Here is a 19,134-nt window from a genome sequence, read left to right on the forward strand (position 1 = left end):
TATTCTTACTTTTCTTTTTGCATTAGCATCAAGCTAAGCATTATTCCGGTCCTTGTGGAATTAGCTTGTGCTATACATTCTTACTTTCCTTTTGGGCATTATCTTCGAGCTAAGCACTATTCCTCTCCTTATGGAATTAGCTTTTGCTAAGCATTCTTACTTTCTCTTTGGCATTAGCTTCGAGCTAAGCATTATTCCTCTTCTTATGAAATTAACATTTTTTTTATCATTTTATTGATTTATTTATTTTAATACATTTATTTATTTTTAGTTTTTTATAATTATTTTTGTTTTTATTTTCTTATGGAATTAGCTTGTGCTAGGCATTCTTACTTTCGGTTTGGCATTAGCTTCGACCTAAGCATTATTCCTCTCCTCATGGAATTTGCTTGTGCTATACATTCTTACTTTCCTTGTGGCATTAGCTTTGAGCTAAGCATTATTACTCTCCTTATGGAATTTTCTTGTGCTAAGCATTCTTACATTCCTTTTGGCATTAGCTTCGAACTAAGTATTCTTACTTTTCTTTTACCATTAGCTTCGAGCTAAGCATTATTCCGCTCCTTATGGAATTAGCTTGGGCTATGCATTCTTACATTCCTTTTGGGCATTAGCTTCGAGCTAAGCACTATTCCTCTCCTTATGGAATAAGGTTGTGCTAAACATTCTTACATTCTTTTTTTAGTTAGCTTGGAGCTAACATTATTCCTATACTTATAGAATTAGTTTTTTTTTATTATTTGTTTATTTATTCATTTATTTATTTATTTTTACAAATTTATTAATTTTTATTTTTTATAATTATATTTTTTGTTATTTCTTATAAAATTAGCGTGTGCTAGGCATTCTTACTTTCCGTTTGGCAATAGCTTCGAGCTAAGCATTATTCCTCTCCATAAGGAATATGCTTGTGCTACACATTCATACTTTTACTTTGGCATTGGCTTGGACCTAAGCATTATTCCTCTCCTTATGAATTTGCATGTGCTAAGCATTCTTACTTTCCTTTTGGCATTAGCTTCGAGCAAAGTATTCTTACTTTTTTTTGGCATTAGCATCGAGCTACGCATTATTCTGCTCCGTATGGAATTATCTTGTGCTATGCATTCTTACTTTGCTTTTGAGCATTAGCATCGAGCTAAGCACTATTCCTCTCCTTATGGAATCAGCTTGTGCTAAGAATTCTTACTTTCGTTTTGGCATTATGTGACGTCCGTCTTCTATGAAGCATTTGTCAAATTACTCTATGAAATTACCTAATCTATTTTTTTTTTGAATAATACTACTTAAACCATACCTCACAAACATACGTACGATTTATTTATTAACAACCTTACATCTAGCATGGTATAGTACAAAGGTTCTGAATAGTTGTTTCTATCTTAAGATATTACCATACTAATAATATGAATAAGTGAAAACGTTGATATTTATATGATATTTATAATACATGCAGCGATTATTGGGAACTTAATTCAAACAACTATTTTACAAATATAAACAAGCTAGCTACTCGGACGGGAAATCCTCTGATTCATTCAAGCCGCACCTGTGTCTTAGAATATGACAGAATAAAGTAGAGGGGTAAGTAATAGAAGACTTAGTGAGGTGAAATATAAGAATAATGAGTTATAACATGATCTGAGAGAAAGTTCGATTATTGAACCATTAGGTGATATCGGAAAATAGAAGAGGTTAAAGATTATATTTCGATTGGAAATTCAAGAATAACAGTAAGAATGATCAATAGATTTTCGGATCAATAAAGATAAGAATACACCTACCTTGTAACTCCCGTAGCCGTTTACTACCTTATTCACTGAGCAGGGAATGACCCTGTAATGCAATGTGGCATGCCCGGGCGCATGCCGGTTTAGCCTGAAACCCCACTAACCTCCAGTTGTGTACGGGTCCAAACCTATGTGGGTACTGTTGGAGAGACTACCCACCGTCGGCCCGATACCGCCCAGCGGTCACCTCCAAACAGCCCCATGCCCATCAATATCCATTGTCCTTGAGGTGCCCCAAAAAGACTTATCAATCATGTAAGAAGACATATTAATCGATTATTTCTGGATTTCAATGACAATAGAATTTAAGAGAAACATGATCAAGTGAATGGCTCAAAGAAAGGCTTGATGGTTCAAAACAAGAAGTTTAGGCCATTGAATAGAACTTGAATGAAAACGATCGGCTTCAGAGAATTTCATAGCGATCGCTCAATAATTACTATTCGAAGGAAATGGAAATCAAAGAATTGAACTCTCAAATATATCATTTCTAATATAATCTCAAGCTCAACATAATCCAATCAATTTCAAATAAAGATAATCAAAATGATAACGAATAGATCAATTCAATGAAAGAGAGGAAAATCCAAGTACTCGAGCGATACAATTACCCGAGTCTAACATATTCCCAGAAAAGGTCACCTAAGAGAACCCTCACCTCGGTCCAATCAAGAGTACTTGTCGACCACTGCCAAAACGGAAGTATGAATGCTTAGCACAATCTAATCCCATAAGGAGAGGAACAATACATGGCTCGAAGCCAATGCCAAAAGGAAAGTAAGAATGCTTAGCTCGAAGCTAATGCCAAAAGGAAAGTAAGAATCCTTAGCACAAAAAAATTCCATAAGGAGGGGAATAATGCTTAGCTCGAAGCTAATGCCAAAAAGGAAAGTAAGAATGATTAGTACAAGCTAATTCCATAAGAAGATGAATAATTCTTAGCTCGAAGCTAATGCAGATGGCAAAGTAAGAATGCTTAGTTCGAAGCTAATGCCAAAACGAAAGAAAAAAAATTAAATAAATAAATAAATAAATATATAATAAAAAAAAAAAAAAAAAGATAATTCCATAAGAAAATGTATAATGCTTAGCTCGAAGCTAATACCAAAACAAAAGTAAGAATGCTTAGTACAAACTTATTCCATAAGGAGAGGAATAATGCTTAGCTCAAAGCTAATGCCACTAGGAAAGTAATAATGCTTAGATCGAAGCTAATCCAAAAGGAAAGTAAAAATGCTTAGCACAAGCTAATTCCTTAAGGAGAGGCATAATGCTTAGCTCAAAGCTAATGCCAATAGAAAAGTAAAAATGTTTAGCTCGAAGCTTATGGGAAAAGGAATGCAAGAATGCTTAGCTCGAAACTAATGCCAAACGGAAAGTAAGAATGCTTTGAACAATCTTATTCCATAAGAAAAAAAAAAAAAAAATCAAAAAAAAAATCAAAAAAAGAATGAAAAAAAAAAATTAAAGTTAAAATAATTAAGAAAAGGTAAAAATAAATAAATATATAAATAAATAATAAAAAAAAGCTAATGGCATAAAAAAAAGGTATAATGTTTAGCTCGAAGCTAATGCCAAAACGAAAGTAAGAAACCTTAGCACAAGCTAATTCCATAAGGAGAGGAACTATGCTTAGCTCGAAGCTAATGCTAGAAGGAAAGTAAGAATGCTTAGCTCGAAACTAATGCCAAAAGGAAAGTAAGAATGCATTGCACAAGCAAATTCTATAAGGATAGGAATAATGTTTAGCTCGAAGTTAATGTAAAAATGTAAGTAAGAATGCTTAGCACTAGTTGATTTTAAAAGAAAATAAAAAGGAAAAAAAATTAAAAAAATAAAAATAAATAAATAAATAAATAAAGCAAATAAATTAAAAAATAAAACAAATAAAAAAAATTATAGTAAAAATATATAAAATAAATAAATAATAAAGAAAAGCTAATTCCATAAGAAGAGGAATAATGTTAAAGGAAAGTAAGAAAGCTTAGCTCGAACCTAATGTCAAACGGAAAGTAAGAATACTTAGCACAATCTAATTCTATAAGGCCCATTTTGGTTGGGCTGATCCGAGCAAATTGATATTCTTATCTCGGTGGATCTTTTATTTGGTTCATTACAACTGGATTCGGATGGATTCTGGGCCCGGGTTCAGATCCACCAATCACGTGATAGCAGATCTCACCACGGGAGGTGTGATCGGGTAATCCGATATTTTCCCTTATTAACGTGAAGTGCTATTACCCTATTGCCCTCAAAGTCCATTTGTAGTTACAATTGTGCCAGGTATATATACATATTATCTTCCCCATTTCGCATCTAAACGAAGCCCTAGTTTCTTCTCCGTCATTGCGATTGGTCATCGCCGACTTCCACTTCTCTCTTCTCTGCCGTTTATCGTTGAAATTGGCAGCTTCGGCGGCGTGGAGGAACTTCTTTGCGGCACTGCAAGGTGAGTTTTCCAAATATAACTGGACACATTAATATTCCCAACTCTTCGTGCATTGGATATGGTGTAACACCCCTCGTCTTTAAATTTTCCTAACTTTCTTATGTAAAGTTGATGCGTTTTAATTAAGTTTAACTCTTCCAAAATATTACTTGACTACGTGAATTATCGAATTTATATGATAAATGAAATCATAAATTATTTGCTAAATATGGATTGATGTGTGCACTATACACTTATTAATTAGCTTATACATACATGTATAAGTATTTACTTAATATATATATATACACACATATATATGTGTGTGTGTGTCTGCATGTGTGTGAAGGTATGTGTGTGTGCATGCGTGTGTGTATATGTGTGCAGCCGTGTGTGTGTGTATAATTGCATATAGGTTGAGTATAGTTTATATAAACCTATATACTAACCTAGGGTCTAGACCTCAATAATCAGCACCTAAACCACACTCAACCCCTAACCAAGAGTGGTAAACCAAAAGCCTCTCTTCCTAATTTAAAAAGGGCCAATCTCTCTCTCTCTCTCTCTCGGCTGGTTTTCCTCTCTCTCTCTCCCCCGATTGTTTTTCTCTCTCTCTTCCTCACCTGGTCTCTCTCCACCCCTCGGCAGCACCACCACCGTGAGCCACCATCAGCCACCCCAAGCTCCAAAAAAATCCTAACATGAGAATTCCCTATCCTATCCTCCTTCTAGAGTTCTCCAAGAACTCTATTTATACGAGGTGCCCTTTCACGGGAGAAATCACATCTCACCTCCTAATACGCTCCATAGCCCTCTCCCTCAAAATAGCTTGGTTAGAAATTGAAGATTGAAGAGGTAAAGAACCTCTCCCGATATTTTCTAATTTCTTTCTTCTTTTCCCCTTTTCTGACCTTTTGATTCTCTTGAAGGTTCAAGAGCATTTTTCTTTTGGCTAGCTTTCTTTCTAACATCAGGTAAGGAATCGAAATCCTTGCTGCAAATGGAGGTATCAAGTATCAAGAAAGGAATTTCGGAAAATAATCTAAAAGACACTCCTCTTCTTCGTTTCATGTTATTCTTGCATTTTTGTGTTTAATTTTGTTGGTTCTTGCATTTTAAATCATTGCATGTATGATCGGACTGCATAATCCGGAGATTCAAGCCTTTTAGAAAAAAGGAGTGACAAAGAAATTTTGAGTTATTAATGAGTTTTTGAAGAAAATCAGATTTTGGTAAAATTAGGGGCATGCATGTGAAGATCTAGTAAGCTAGAGGACTGATCTGCAAATTTCTAAAAGATCGGTTAGATTTAGTTAAAATTAAGAATTTTTAATTTCTGAAGTTTTTGATTTAATAGATTAATTATTTTGAATGAATAAATGAAGGTTTGGAAGAAAATGGAAATTTTGGGGTAGAAATTGTAATTTTCAGAAACTTGCTGTTTTTCGAATTTTTTAGAATTAAAAATAAAAAAAAAAAAAAAAAAAACTGAGATTTTATTATCTGAAATCTGCCTAATTAATGTGTTGTTGATTTTAGGATGAATAATCGGATTTCCTTTCGAATAAAACATCTTTATGGAAATTAAATTAGATTAGAAACTTCTTTAAGTGTTTTGGTAATACTTCTTGTGTAATGACACTTTGGTAAATTACTTTGGATATACCTATAGATATATATATCCTTTATTAGTTATAATTTTATTATCTTTAATAAATTAAGTCATTATTCAAGCATGCTTATAAAAAGTATACTAAAATATACGTATTCAATTTTTGGGTGTGTATAATTATTTATATGTATATATATTTATATGTATATATATATATATATATATATATATATATATATATATAGTTCGGTTTATATATATATATATATATATATATATATATATATATATATATATATATATATATATATATATATATATATATATATATATATATATATATATATATATATATATATATATATATGTGCCTGTATGTCATTTTGATATATTTGTGTATACATATGTTTAAATATATGAAAGGCATAGGCAAGAATATGATATTAACATATTATTAATGCATAATTTGTAGATGCATAATTGTGTGTGTGCGTATGTGCATCAGTGAGGGTGCATGTGTGCATAAGTGAGATTAGATGTCTAATTGTGTAATTGATATAATGTGTTTGTGTATTTGTTGGTCACTTGATTGATATTTGTGATGTCTCTTGGTGGTTAGATTTATTGATGGTTGTTGTGAATTATTAGTACTTTTGGGTGCCTATGTGAAATTCTCATTACTTCTTTCTTGCCACTTTTGTAATAAATAAAAATAATTTGGGGAGGTTAATGGAATACTTAGAAATAATAAGAAGGGATACGGGGGGCCGGTATTCCAACCATAGATACCATAGTTCGGTGGTTTGATTCCACCAAAACGGGCTCAGAATAAATTCTTATTATCTAAGTACAAAAGTTAATCTCTCATCGGATCCGATAAAATGTTTTAAATAGTTCACTACGTTAATCGAAAACCGAGACATGTGTGTGTGTTTTACGTTAATTTTGATTGCTCCTATGTGACATAATATTTTATATATATATATAGTAGAACAATATTTGCAAATCTCGATATCTTTCGAGATCCTTACTGAGCTTTGTTAGCTCATATAGATATTCTCCGTTTGCAGGATCTAGTAGGGATAACTCCGCCGGTTTGGACTAGTAGCGGTTCGAGGGGGGTCGATTCCGGAAATTTTGGGCTCGTATGGAGGATCCACTAATGTTTCTTATTATCTTAGCTTTTGTTTATTTTGCATTGAAGACTCTTACTATTTCTATTGTAGCGCATGTATATTACTACCCCTAGTGTAAGGCGAACTTTCCTATGTTTCCTTTTGAACTAGTATATGTAAAATAGTACGGCTTGATGGTTTAATATCTCCGCCTTATAATTACTTCCGTAAATCTCCGTTTGTCTTCTCGTATGATAGTAAGCATCGAAATTTTGAACCTAAGGACAAGGTGACACCAATTAAGTCTTATCGAAAAAAAAAAAAAAAAAAAAGAACTTCACGGTGATGAAAAATACATAATATTTTTCTATGAATTTAGACTTCCGCTCGCGTATTCCTTCGTAAACTTCCCGGTTTATTAGTTGGAACTTAGGGGGTGTCACAGATCATGGTATCGGAGCAAGATTAGTGGAGATCCCATACGAGTGAGAAAGTCGGAAATTGAACGCCTCGGAACGTGAAGATCTTGTCCATCCGGTAAACGTGTGTTTTGTTTTTTTTGTCTTATATTACCCTAGTTTTAATTACAAGTGCGACAAAGGCATGGCAGGAAGACGAACTCGGAACTCTGCCAACATGAACGACCCACGCGACCCCATTAGTATTATCCACGATCTTTCCGAACTCATTCGTGAACAAGCCCAAAACCATCACGAACAAATCCAGCAACTTCTCCAAAACCATCCACCTCCACCACCGCAACCGAATCCCCAAAACTTGTACGAAAAATTCCTCCGTATGAATCCATCGGAATTCCATGGTGGTCCCGATCCCGTAGTGGCCGAAGAATGGATCAAGTCCCTGGAAGTTATTTTCGACTATATGCAAATGGGTGATCGTGAAAGAGTACACTGCGCCCTTTTCTTACTTCGTAACGAGGCCCGAAACTGGTGGGAAGGAGCGAAAGAAGGAATCGAACTCGAAAACTTACAATGGTCAATCTTTAAGGTCCAATTTTTCGAGAAATACTTCTCTAAGGATATCCGAGCCAACAAACTCAAGGAATTCCTTGAACTTCGTCAAGGCGATCTTTCCATGACTGAATACGTCCGTCGCTTCGAAAGAGGCTGCTTGTACGCCCCGTTCATCGCCAAAGATGCCGAGGAAAAGAAGAACCATTTCACTAGGGGACTACAGCCCGAAATTCGACGAGATATCCGCATGTCCGACGCTTCGACCTTCCGTCAACTTATAGACAAAGCACTTTCAGCCGCCCAAGATGAGATAGAAATTCAGCAGAGCCGACGTCCTCAAAACTTTGGCTCTCGACCTTGGAAAAAACCCAATGTTGGCAACGAAAAATTCAAGGAAAAGAGAAGCCACTCCACTAACTCCCGGCCAACGGCACCACCTCTCAAACCAACCTGCTCGAATTGTGGAAAATCTCACTTGGAGTATGCGTGAAAGGCACCGATGCATGTTTCCGATGCAGACAGCCCGGCCACAAGGCGAGAGACTGCCCGAATAATCAAACCCAGATTCCTGGCCGTGCATTTGCAATGACTCAGGAGCAAGCTCAACGAGACCCCTCCATGATCGCAGGTACTATTTTTATTCGCGGAGAACCTGTATGTGCCTTAATTGATTCCGGTTCTACGCACTCCTTCATAGCTACCAACGTATCTGAACGACTCAAACTTACGCCCACTCGTGTATATCACGAGTATTGCATTTCCATACCTTCGGGTGATGAGATGAAGTCGAACCTAGTAGTAGTTAACTGCCCTATCCAAATCCATGACCAACTTATGGATTTTGACCTAATCATCCTACCGATCCAAAATTTCGATCTTATTATGGGTATGGATTGGCTAACGAAGTTCAATGCCCAAATCAATTGCGCGCTGAAAACTGTTAGTTTTTCTCTCCCTAGCGGAAATCTCCTAAAATTCCAAGGCCATCGTGAAACCCTAATTCCCATCATCTCGGCAATCAAAGCCGCCAAACTGATTTATAAGGGGCATACTAGCTATCTAGTAGACGTCCTAGAAATCGAACCTAAGCCCAAACCTCAGATGTCTGAAATCCCCGCTGTTCAAGAATTTCCCGAAGTCTTCCCCGACGACCCTCCCGGATTGCCACCCGATCGCGAGATAGAATTCGAAATTAACCTAATCCCCGGAGCAGCACCCATTTCTAAGTCCCCCTACCGCATGGCCCCGATGGAACTCAAAGAGCTGAAAGATCAAGTTCAAGAATTGCTCGATAAGGGCTACGTCCGTCCCAGTCATTCCCCATGGGGAGCTCCAGTGTTATTTGTTAAAAAGAAGGATGGATCCCTCCGCCTCTGTATAGATTACCGAGAGTTAAACAAGATCACCATAAAGAATAAATACCCCCTACCCCGCATCGACGATCTTTTCGACCAACTCCAAGGAGCATCCGTCTTCTCCAAAATCGACCTCCGTTCCGGATATCACCAACTTAAAGTCAAGGAAGCCGATATCCCTAAAACCGCGTTCCGAACCCGGTATGGTCACTACGAATTCATGGTTATGCCATTTGGTCTAACGAACGCCCCAGCCGCATTTATGGACCTAATGAATCGAGTGTTTCACCAATACCTCGACAAATTCGTCATCGTTTTCATTGACGACATTCTAGTCTACTCCCGAAGCAAAGAGGATCATCTCTCCCACTTGCGGATCGTACTTCAGACCCTACAATCACATCAATTGTACGCCAAATTCAGTAAATGTGAATTCTGGTTATCTAGTGTAATCTTTCTCGGACACATTATCTCTGCCGAAGGACTATCTGTCGATCCCGGAAAGATAGAAGCCGTCTCCAACTGGCCCGTTCCGAAGAATGCAAAGGAAATTCGAAGTTTTCTTGGCCTGGCTGGGTACTACCGTAAATTCGTCCAAGATTTCTCGAAGATTGCGTCACCACTCACCCGACTCACGAAAAAGGAAGTCAAGTACCAGTGGACCCCAAGTTGCGAAGCTAGCTTCCAAGAGCTCAAGAGGCGATTAACTTCTGCCCCTATTCTTGCATTACCTGAAAAATCTGGAGAATTCATAGTCTACAGTGACGCCTCCAAATTAGGGTTAGGCGCCGTACTAATGCAAAATGAAAAAGTAATCGCCTATGCCTCTCGACAACTCAAAGAATACGAGAAGAACTACCCGACTCACAATCTCGAACTAGCAGCAGTGGTCTTTGCACTCAAAATCTGGCGACACTATCTCTATGGTGAAAAATGCACAATTTACACCGACCACAAAAGTTTGAAATACTTCTTCACGCAGAAAGAGCTGAACATGAGACAACGACGATGGCTCGAATTAATCAAAGACTATAATTGTGAAATTCTATACCACCCCGGAAAGGCAAATGTTGTAGCCGACGCACTTAACCGAAAATCAGTGAACGCCCTCACAATTCAGTCCGACCTTAGAAACTCTATTCGAACAGCACAAGACCAAGATCCTCAGATTCAGAATATTCGTGCCGATCTAGAATCGAACCCCGACTTTCGAATCTCCACCGATGGACTCCTCCTATTCCAAAATCGCACTTTTATTCCCGACAATTCCGAGATCAAGAGACTTATTCTAACCGAAGCACACCAGACTACATACACCTGTCACCCCGGATCTACCAAGATGTACCAAGACCTCAAAAAGCTATATTGGTGGCCCGGAATGAAGAAAAATGTCGCCCAATTCGTCGCCGAATGCCTCACGTGTCAACAGGTGAAGGCTGAGCACCAACGGCCCGGAGGCTTACTTCAGTCAAATCTAATTCCCGAATGGAAATGGGAAGTAGTAACAATGGATTTTATTCAAGGAGTTCCAAAGACGCAACGTGGATCTGACTCCATTTGGGTAATCGTCGATCGTCTGACCAAATCAGCTCATTTTCTTCCAATCCGAAAGACGTTTAGCCTAGACAAACTAGCGGAACTTTACATTCAAGAAATTGTCCGACTCCACGGCGTTCCAACCTCAATCATTTCCGATCGAGACCCCCGGTTCACTTCAAAATTCTGGAAAAGCCTACATACAACCCTCGGAACCAAGTTATCATTCAGTACCGCCTTCCATCCCCAAACCGACGGACAATCAGAACGTACAATCAAGACTCTCGAAGATCTACTCCGAGCCTGCACACTCGACTTCGGAGGTAGTTGGGAATCCCGACTACCGCTAATAGAGTTTGCGTACAACAACAGTTTCCAAACTACGATAGGGATGGCCCCGTATGAAGCCCTCTATGGACGCAAGTGCCGATCCCCGCTCCATTGGGACGAAGTAGGAGAAAAGAAACTGCTTGGACCTGACCTAGTACAACAAACGGTGGAAATAATTCGAAATATTCGAGAAAAGATGCGCGTCGCCCAGGATCGTCAACAGAGCTACGCCAATCGGAGAAGAAGGGACCTGGAATTCAAAAATGGCGAATCCGTTTTCCTAAAGGTAGCACCCCTCAAAGGCGTCATGCGATTCGGAAACCGAGGCAAGTTAGCCCCAAGATATATTGGACCATTCGAAATCCTAGAGAAAATAGGTACGCGTGCCTATCGCTTAGCACTCCCGCCTAAGTTATCAAGAATCCACAACGTTTTCCATGTCTCCATGCTTCGAAAATACATACCAAACCCAAGCCATATTTTAAGATCCGACCCCGTTGAACTAAACCCTAACCTTTCCTATGAAGAAACACCCCTACAAATTCTAGATTCCAAATGCAAAACCCTTCGAAATCGAGAAATTCGTCTTGTCAAGATACTTTGGCGCAACCATACTCCGGAAGAAGCTACATGGGAACGAGAATCAGAAATGAGAAATCTCTATCCCGAATTATTCAGGACAGGTAACAAATTTTGGGGACAAAATTTCTTTAAGGGGGGAAGATTGTAACACCCCTCGTCTTTAAATTTTCCTAACTTTCTTATGTAAAGTTGATGCGTTTTAATTAAGTTTAACTCTTCCAAAATATTACTTGACTACGTGAATTATCGAATATATATGATAAATGAAATCATAAATTATTTGCTAAATATGGATTGATGTGTGCACTATACACTTATTAATTAGCTTATACATACATGTATAAGTATTTACTTAATATATATATACACACATATATATGTGTGTGTGTGTCTGCATGTGTGTGAAGGTATGTGTGTGTGCATGCGTGTGTGTATATGTGTGCAGCCGTGTGTGTGTGTATAATTGCATATAGGTTGAGTATAGTTTATATAAACCTATATACTAACCTAGGGTCTAGACCTCAATAATCAGCACCTAAACCACACTCAACCCCTAACCAAGAGTGGTAAACCAAAAGCCTCTCTTCCTAATTTAAAAAGGGCCAATCTCTCTCTCTCTCTCTCTCTCTCGGCTGGTTTTCCTCTCTCTCTCTCCCCCGATTGTTTTTCTCTCTCTCTTCCTCACCTGGTCTCTCTCCACCCCTCGGCAGCACCACCACCGTGAGCCACCATCAGCCACCCCAAGCTCCAAAAAAATCCTAACATGAGAATTCCCTATCCTATCCTCCTTCTAGAGTTCTCCAAGAACTCTATTTATACGAGGTGCCCTTTCACATGAGAAATCACATCTCACCTCCTAATACGCTCCATAGCCCTCTCCCTCAAAATAGCTTGGTTAGAAATCGAAGATTGAAGAGGTAAAGAACCGCTCCCGATATTTTCTAATTTCTTTCTTCTTTTCCCCTTTTCTGACCTTTTGATTCTCTTGAAGGTTCAAGAGCATTTTTCTTTTGGCTAGCTTTCTTTCTAACATCAGGTAAGGAATCGAAATCCTTGCTGCAAATGGAGGTATCAAGTATCAAGAAAGGAATTTCGGAAAATAATCTAAAAGACACTCCTCTTCTTCGTTTCATGTTATTCTTGCATTTTTGTGTTTAATTTTGTTGGTTCTTGCATTTTAAATCATTGCATGTATGATCAGACTGCATAATCCGGAGATTCAAGCCTTTTAGAAAAAAGGAGTGACAAAGAAATTTTGAGTTATTAATGAGTTTTTTAAGAAAATCAGATTTTGGTAAAATTAGGGGCATGCATGTGAAGATCTAGTAAGCTAGAGGACTGATCTGCAAATTCCTTAAAGATCGGTTAGATTTAGTTAAAATTAAGAATTTTTAATTTCTGAAGTTTTTGATTTAATAGATTAATTATTTTGAATGAATAAATGAAGGTTTGGAAGAAAATGGAAATTTTGGGGTAGAAATTGTAATTTTCAGAAACTTGTTGTTTTTTGAATTTTTTAGAATTAAAAAAAAAAAAAAAAAAAAAAAGAAAAAAAAAACTGAGATTTTATTATCTGAAATCTGCCTAATTAATGTGTTGTTGATTTTAGGATGAATAATCGGATTTCCTTTCGAATAAAACATCTTTATGGAAATTAAATTAGATTAGAAACTTCTTTAAGTGTTTTGGTAATACTTCTTGTGTAATGACACTTTGGTAAATTACTTTGGATATACCTATTGATATATATATCCTTTATTAGTTATAATTTTATTATCTTTAATAAATTAAGTCATTATTCAAGCATGCTTATAAAAAGTATACTAAAATATACGTATTCAATTTTTGGGTGTGTATAATTATTTATACGTATATATATATATATATATATATATATATATATATATATATATATATATATATATATATATATATATATATATATATATATATATATATATATATATATAGTTCGGTTTATATATAGTTCGGTTTATATATATATATATATATATATATATATATATATATATATATATATATATATATATATATATATATATATATATATATATATATATGTGTGCCTGTATGTCATTTTGATATATTTGTGTATACATATGTTTAAATATATGAAAGGCATAGGCAAGAATATGATATTAACATATTATTAATGCATAATTTGTAGATGCATAATTGTGTGTGTGCGTATGTGCATCAGTGAGGGTGCATGTGTGCATAAGTGAGCTTAGATGTCTAATTGTGTAATTGATATAATGTGTTTGTGTATTTGTTGGTCACTTGATTGATATTTGTGATGTCTCTTGGTGGTTAGATTTATTGATGGTTGTTGTGAATTATTAGTACTTTTGGGTGCCTATGTGAAATTCTCATTACTTCTTTCTTGCCACTTTTGTAATAAATAAAAATAATTTGGGGAGGTTAATGGAATACTTAGAAATAATAAGAAGGGATACGGGGGGCCGGTATTCCAACCATAGATACCATAGTTCGGTGGTTTGATTCCACCAAAACGGGCTCAGAATAAATTCTTATTATCTAAGTACAAAAGTTAATCTCTCATCGGATCCGATAAAATGTTTTAAATAGTTCACTACGTTAATCGAAAACCGAGACATGTGTGTGTGTTTTACGTTAATTTTGATTGCTCCTATGTGACATAATATTTTATATATATATATATATAGTAGAACAATATTTGCAAATCTCGATATCTTTCGAGATCCTTACTGAGCTTTGTTAGCTCATATAGATATTCTCCGTTTGCAGGATCTAGTAGGGATAACTCCGCCGGTTTGGACTAGTAGCGGTTCGAGGGGGGTCGATTCCGGAAATTTTGGGCTCGTATGGAGGATCCACTAATGTTGCTTATTATCTTAGCTTTTGTTTATTTTGCATTGAAGACTCTTACTATTTCTATTGTAGCGCATGTATATTACTACCCCTAGTGTAAGGCGAACTTTCCTATGTTTCCTTTTGAACTAGTATATGTAAAATAGTACGGCTTGATGGTTTAATATCTCCGCCTTATAATTACTTCCGTAAATCTCCGTTTGTCTTCTCGTATGATAGTAAGCATCGAAATTTTGAACCTAAGGACAAGGTGACACCAATTAAGTCTTATCGAAAAAAAAAAAAAAAAAAAAAAGAACTTCACGGTGATGAAAAATACATAATATTTTTGTATGAATTTAGACTTCCGCTCGCGTATTCCTTCGTAAACTTCCCGGTTTATTAGTTGGAACTTAGGGGGTGTCACATATGGACTTCATGCTTTGGATATGGTTGTCATTGTTGACTCCATTTATTAACTAATATAAATTTAACCACCCCAATTGGACTCAATTTATTTGATAAGGAATGGACTTCATGCTTTGGATATGGTTGTCATTGTTGACTCCATTTATTAACTAATATAAATTTAACCACCCCAATTGGACTCAATTTATTTGATAAGGAATTGCAGTGTGATATTATTGGGTAAAATGTGTTGTTTCATCATTGAACAACAATTGGTGATAATTTGTACTACTATGTTTGTTGGGCAGACGGTGTTTAGAGCTCATAAAGAATATGCCACAGTTCCCCCGAAAATTTCCATTTTTTTATGGAAGTAGCATGATATTAATTTGGAATGTTTTGATTTTATTCAGTTGGAATTGCAGTGGGATAATATTGAGTTTTTTGTGAGGTTGCATGATTCAACTAAAATATGTGATAATTTCTAACTATGTGATAATTTTGCATCATTTAACTAAAATACTCTGCATAAGTTATCTATAATTGACTTTTGATGCTTTTTCATATCATTATGTGGTGGAGACAGTGACGTTTTCCAGGTGGTGAATAATTTCAGAAATTGAGCTGCAAAAATCTTTGCCATATTTCTGTATTGGACTGAACTCTCACATGTCATGCTTGTGTTAAGATTAAGAATATCGGGTGGCACAAAACATGAAAACACATGAAATCATTTATAAGATTATTAACTTGTAATAGAGCAGAGCCGTCTTTGGCTTTTGATATTTTTTTGATCCTTTTTTCAAGGAAAATGGTTCGAGTTACAACATTTGTGCATATTATGGATAGGACCGGCAATTGAGCCGGGCCTACCTGAAGCCCGATAGCTCGGCCCGATTTTATTTGAGCCGAGCACGATAAATTGTGAGCCGGGCCGAGTTTGAGCCATTTAATTAAACCCGATTAAACTATGAACCGAGTTTGAGCTTAGCATGGCTCAACCCGAATAAAGCCCGACTAAATTAATAATATATATATATATATATATATATATATATATATATATATATATATATATATATATATTTGTTGTATTTTTTTTTAAGGTTTCAATATTTTCGAAAAGAGTTGGAGGATATTTGGAATTGCTTCTAGTTAAATTTTTTTTCTTTTCAATTTAGACTCTGAATGCATTTTTTCGTATAGTTAATCAAAGATTAAATACTTGCAACATTAAGCTTCATTTGTTTTAGTGAACAGACAAAGGTTTTTTTTTTTTTTTTTTTTTTTTAATCTTATTTTGATTTTCAATGAATATTCTAGATTTTTCTCTTAGATTGCGAAGTTTTTTTTTTCCTTTTAACATGTTCGACGGTAAAGTTGTAAAATATTTAATTTATTTATTGCCGGATATAAGCCCGATATAAACCCGAAATCCGAAAGAAAACGTGAGCCGAGTTTAAGCCTTTAGGCATGAGGCCTGATGGTATTTGAGCTTGAGCCTACAATAATGAGGCCCGATAGTATATGAGCTTGAGCCGACCCTGGCTCGGCTCACACGACCCGATTGCCAACCCTAATTATGGAGTTATTAATGATATTATTTGTTTAGGATTTGTCGAATTGATTGTTGTTAGTTCTATGGAAGATTGTTGCTTATTGTTAGATAAAATGGGCCCAAATGTTTATTTGGCCCAAAATTGCTAACCCACTTTGTGCAACCCACTCCCTTGGTGTCGGCCCATCAGCTCACTTAAAACCCAATCAGATTCGATCTGGACCGTTGATTTATAAGTCTCGATCTCAGCCATCCATGCCACATATATATATCACCCCACTCTCTCTTATCCTCAAACCCTAACCCTAACAGCTGCACCTCCTCTCTTCTCTCTTCTCGACGGCCGAATCTTTCGCCGATTTCCATGGCGGTCGGAGATTCGGTCGATTCACTTTCCGTTCTTGCTGCAGCTGCACGAGTATATATACATCTCTTCTTGAAGATGTAGAGCACAACGAAAAATTCCGATCTTCTACCTTCTTGTCTTAAACCTCTATGTTGTGAGTGGTTTCGTGACCTCTGTGAGTGAGGGTAACAGATCTGGGGAAACACTGTGTGTGTGTGTGAGTTTGATTCGTTGGGGTTTTGGGTTGGGTTGAGACTACAGTCGGAGTGAGGCTGAGATTTGAGCACTCGGATGAAGTTCTGACTGCAGGGTGTGATCTGCGAGCTTGACACCGGGAGTGTGCTGGCTGCTGCCGACTAGACTCCGGACGTGGACACGGGAAACGAGGACTGAGCCGTTGCTGTGGAACCTTCTCTACCGGAGCTGAAAACGGGCAGATTTTTGATCTGGCCCAGATTCATTCTTATTATTGTTTATTTCTGTAATTTATTTGTTAAGTCATAATCCCCTTCCCCTTAGGCTTATTAATATGTGTAATTCATTTGATTAAAGGTCTGTAATATTAATGCTATTTGAACGGCCACCCAACAGTGGTACCAGAGCATCGTCAAGTTGGGGGTGCTCGTTCAAATAGGGCGTACGGAAATCCAACCGGATTCCGCTCAGATATTGTACCCTAAACCCCCTATGGTTGGGATTTATTTTCTGTTGTGATTGGTACTGCCTTATCTTTAGATTCTGTGGTCTGTGAGTCACTGTGTGTGATTCGTGGTCTGTGAGCCACTCTATGTGTTTTGTTGTGGTCTGTGTGCCACTGTTGCTTCTGTGTGAACATTATTCTTCCGCTGCATATATATATAAAATGCTCACTTGACCGGACTTAAAGGGTTGTATAACTTGGATTCTCGACCTCACTTGACCGGACTGAAAGTGCCCTGGAATCCTGTGAGGCAGGGTCTCCAAGATTGCCTATCCTTGTTGCATATCCACTTATCCCTATTTTGTCCTATTGTGAAAAATTGGTCTAATATCTTGCTTTGTGCTAAAATTTGTATGGCTGCCATGTCTGTCTTTTCTATGGCTCCTTTTGATGGTAAGGGTGATTTTCCTATTTGGAAACAGAAAATGGAAGGTGTGTTAATTCTGTTGGGTTTCGGGCACGCATACGCAGCGGAAAACAAAAATTTATGCGAATTAAACGAGTTTAAAACGCACATATTACATGCCCAACAAATTAAATCAATTAATTGCGTACCTTTGCGCTTCCAGCGAAATTAAAAACAACATACATGCTAATAAATTTAACCGAATTTAAATCAATTAACATGCTCGCGATTAAACCAAATAACATGCTTGTAATGATTTAAAACGATTACACATAATCACATAAAATCATACGAAACAAACATGAAATCATAGTCTAAACCTAATCGAAACGAAACTAGGGTTTCGTGGATTTACCTCTTGACGCGTGAGGTAGGAGCGTTCAACACGTCGAGATTGCTACGGAAACCAATCCGTACAATCGGGGCAGCAGCGGTGCAGCGGCAGCAGCGGCGCGTGAGGTGACGGCGGCGCGTGCGGTATACGCGCGGCTTCGGGGCGGCGCGTGGGGCAGCGTGCAGCTTCGGCTCGTGCGTTGCTCCTCGATTCTTCGATCTACGATCTTCCTCCTCTCGGATTTCACCTCGTATACTTCGATCTACTAAAACGTGGCACTAGACACGAAGTAGTTAGAATAAAGCGGAAGAAACGAAAAGAGAAAGAATACCGAAAGAGGAACAGCCGATGAACGGCCGATTCCGGCGACGGAACGGCGACGGTGGCGCGGTGATGGCCGCGGAAAGAGAGGCCGAGAGAGAGAGTGGACGGCCGCTTAGGGTTAGGGTTTTTGTGTGTTTTTGTGTGCAAGGCCTATAAATCATGTATTTATAGTCCCTTGCATAAAACCCTAGCGGGCTTAAGTTGGACCGGGCCCAACAGCTTAAGTTCGCTAGTACTTTTACTTGCTCGTTTCTCTCAATTCAATGACCGAAAAATTGCAACGATTAAATTTTCGGAATCATTATAATTCCCTCGTCATTACGAGTGCCATCTTTCATTTTCCAACTTTCCAAAAGTGGAAACCCTAGTTCAGTGCACTTTCTAAATTTGGAAACTTCCCGATTTAGAAAGTTCACTAACACGTTCGCCTATTCTTTTCCTTTTCTTATTCTCATTCATAATTCCAAATTATGAATGTTGGAC

At 37.1% G+C, this 19,134-nt stretch overlaps 1 protein-coding gene and 1 long non-coding RNA gene across 2 annotated transcripts; both read left to right on the plus strand.

Moving 5' to 3' along the window:
- Positions 1-7,548: 7,548 nt before the first annotated feature.
- Positions 7,549-8,409, plus strand: LOC148767990 (uncharacterized). Its single transcript, XM_088822723.1, has one exon. It carries the CDS (start codon positions 7,549-7,551, stop codon positions 8,407-8,409), a length of 861 nt encoding a protein of 286 aa, XP_088678849.1.
- Positions 8,410-12,339: 3,930 nt separating this feature from the next.
- Positions 12,340-14,863, plus strand: LOC148767991 (uncharacterized). The gene is made up of 3 exons (XR_016033406.1): positions 12,340-12,639; positions 12,714-12,758; positions 14,513-14,863. It is a non-coding gene; the product is annotated as an uncharacterized LOC148767991 (long non-coding RNA).
- Positions 14,864-19,134: the final 4,271 nt, after the last annotated feature.

This window comes from Erythranthe guttata, chromosome 9 (assembly GCF_056151865.1).
Source record: "Erythranthe guttata isolate IM_541 chromosome 9, IM_541, whole genome shotgun sequence".
NCBI classification, from domain to species: domain Eukaryota; kingdom Viridiplantae; phylum Streptophyta; class Magnoliopsida; order Lamiales; family Phrymaceae; genus Erythranthe; species Erythranthe guttata.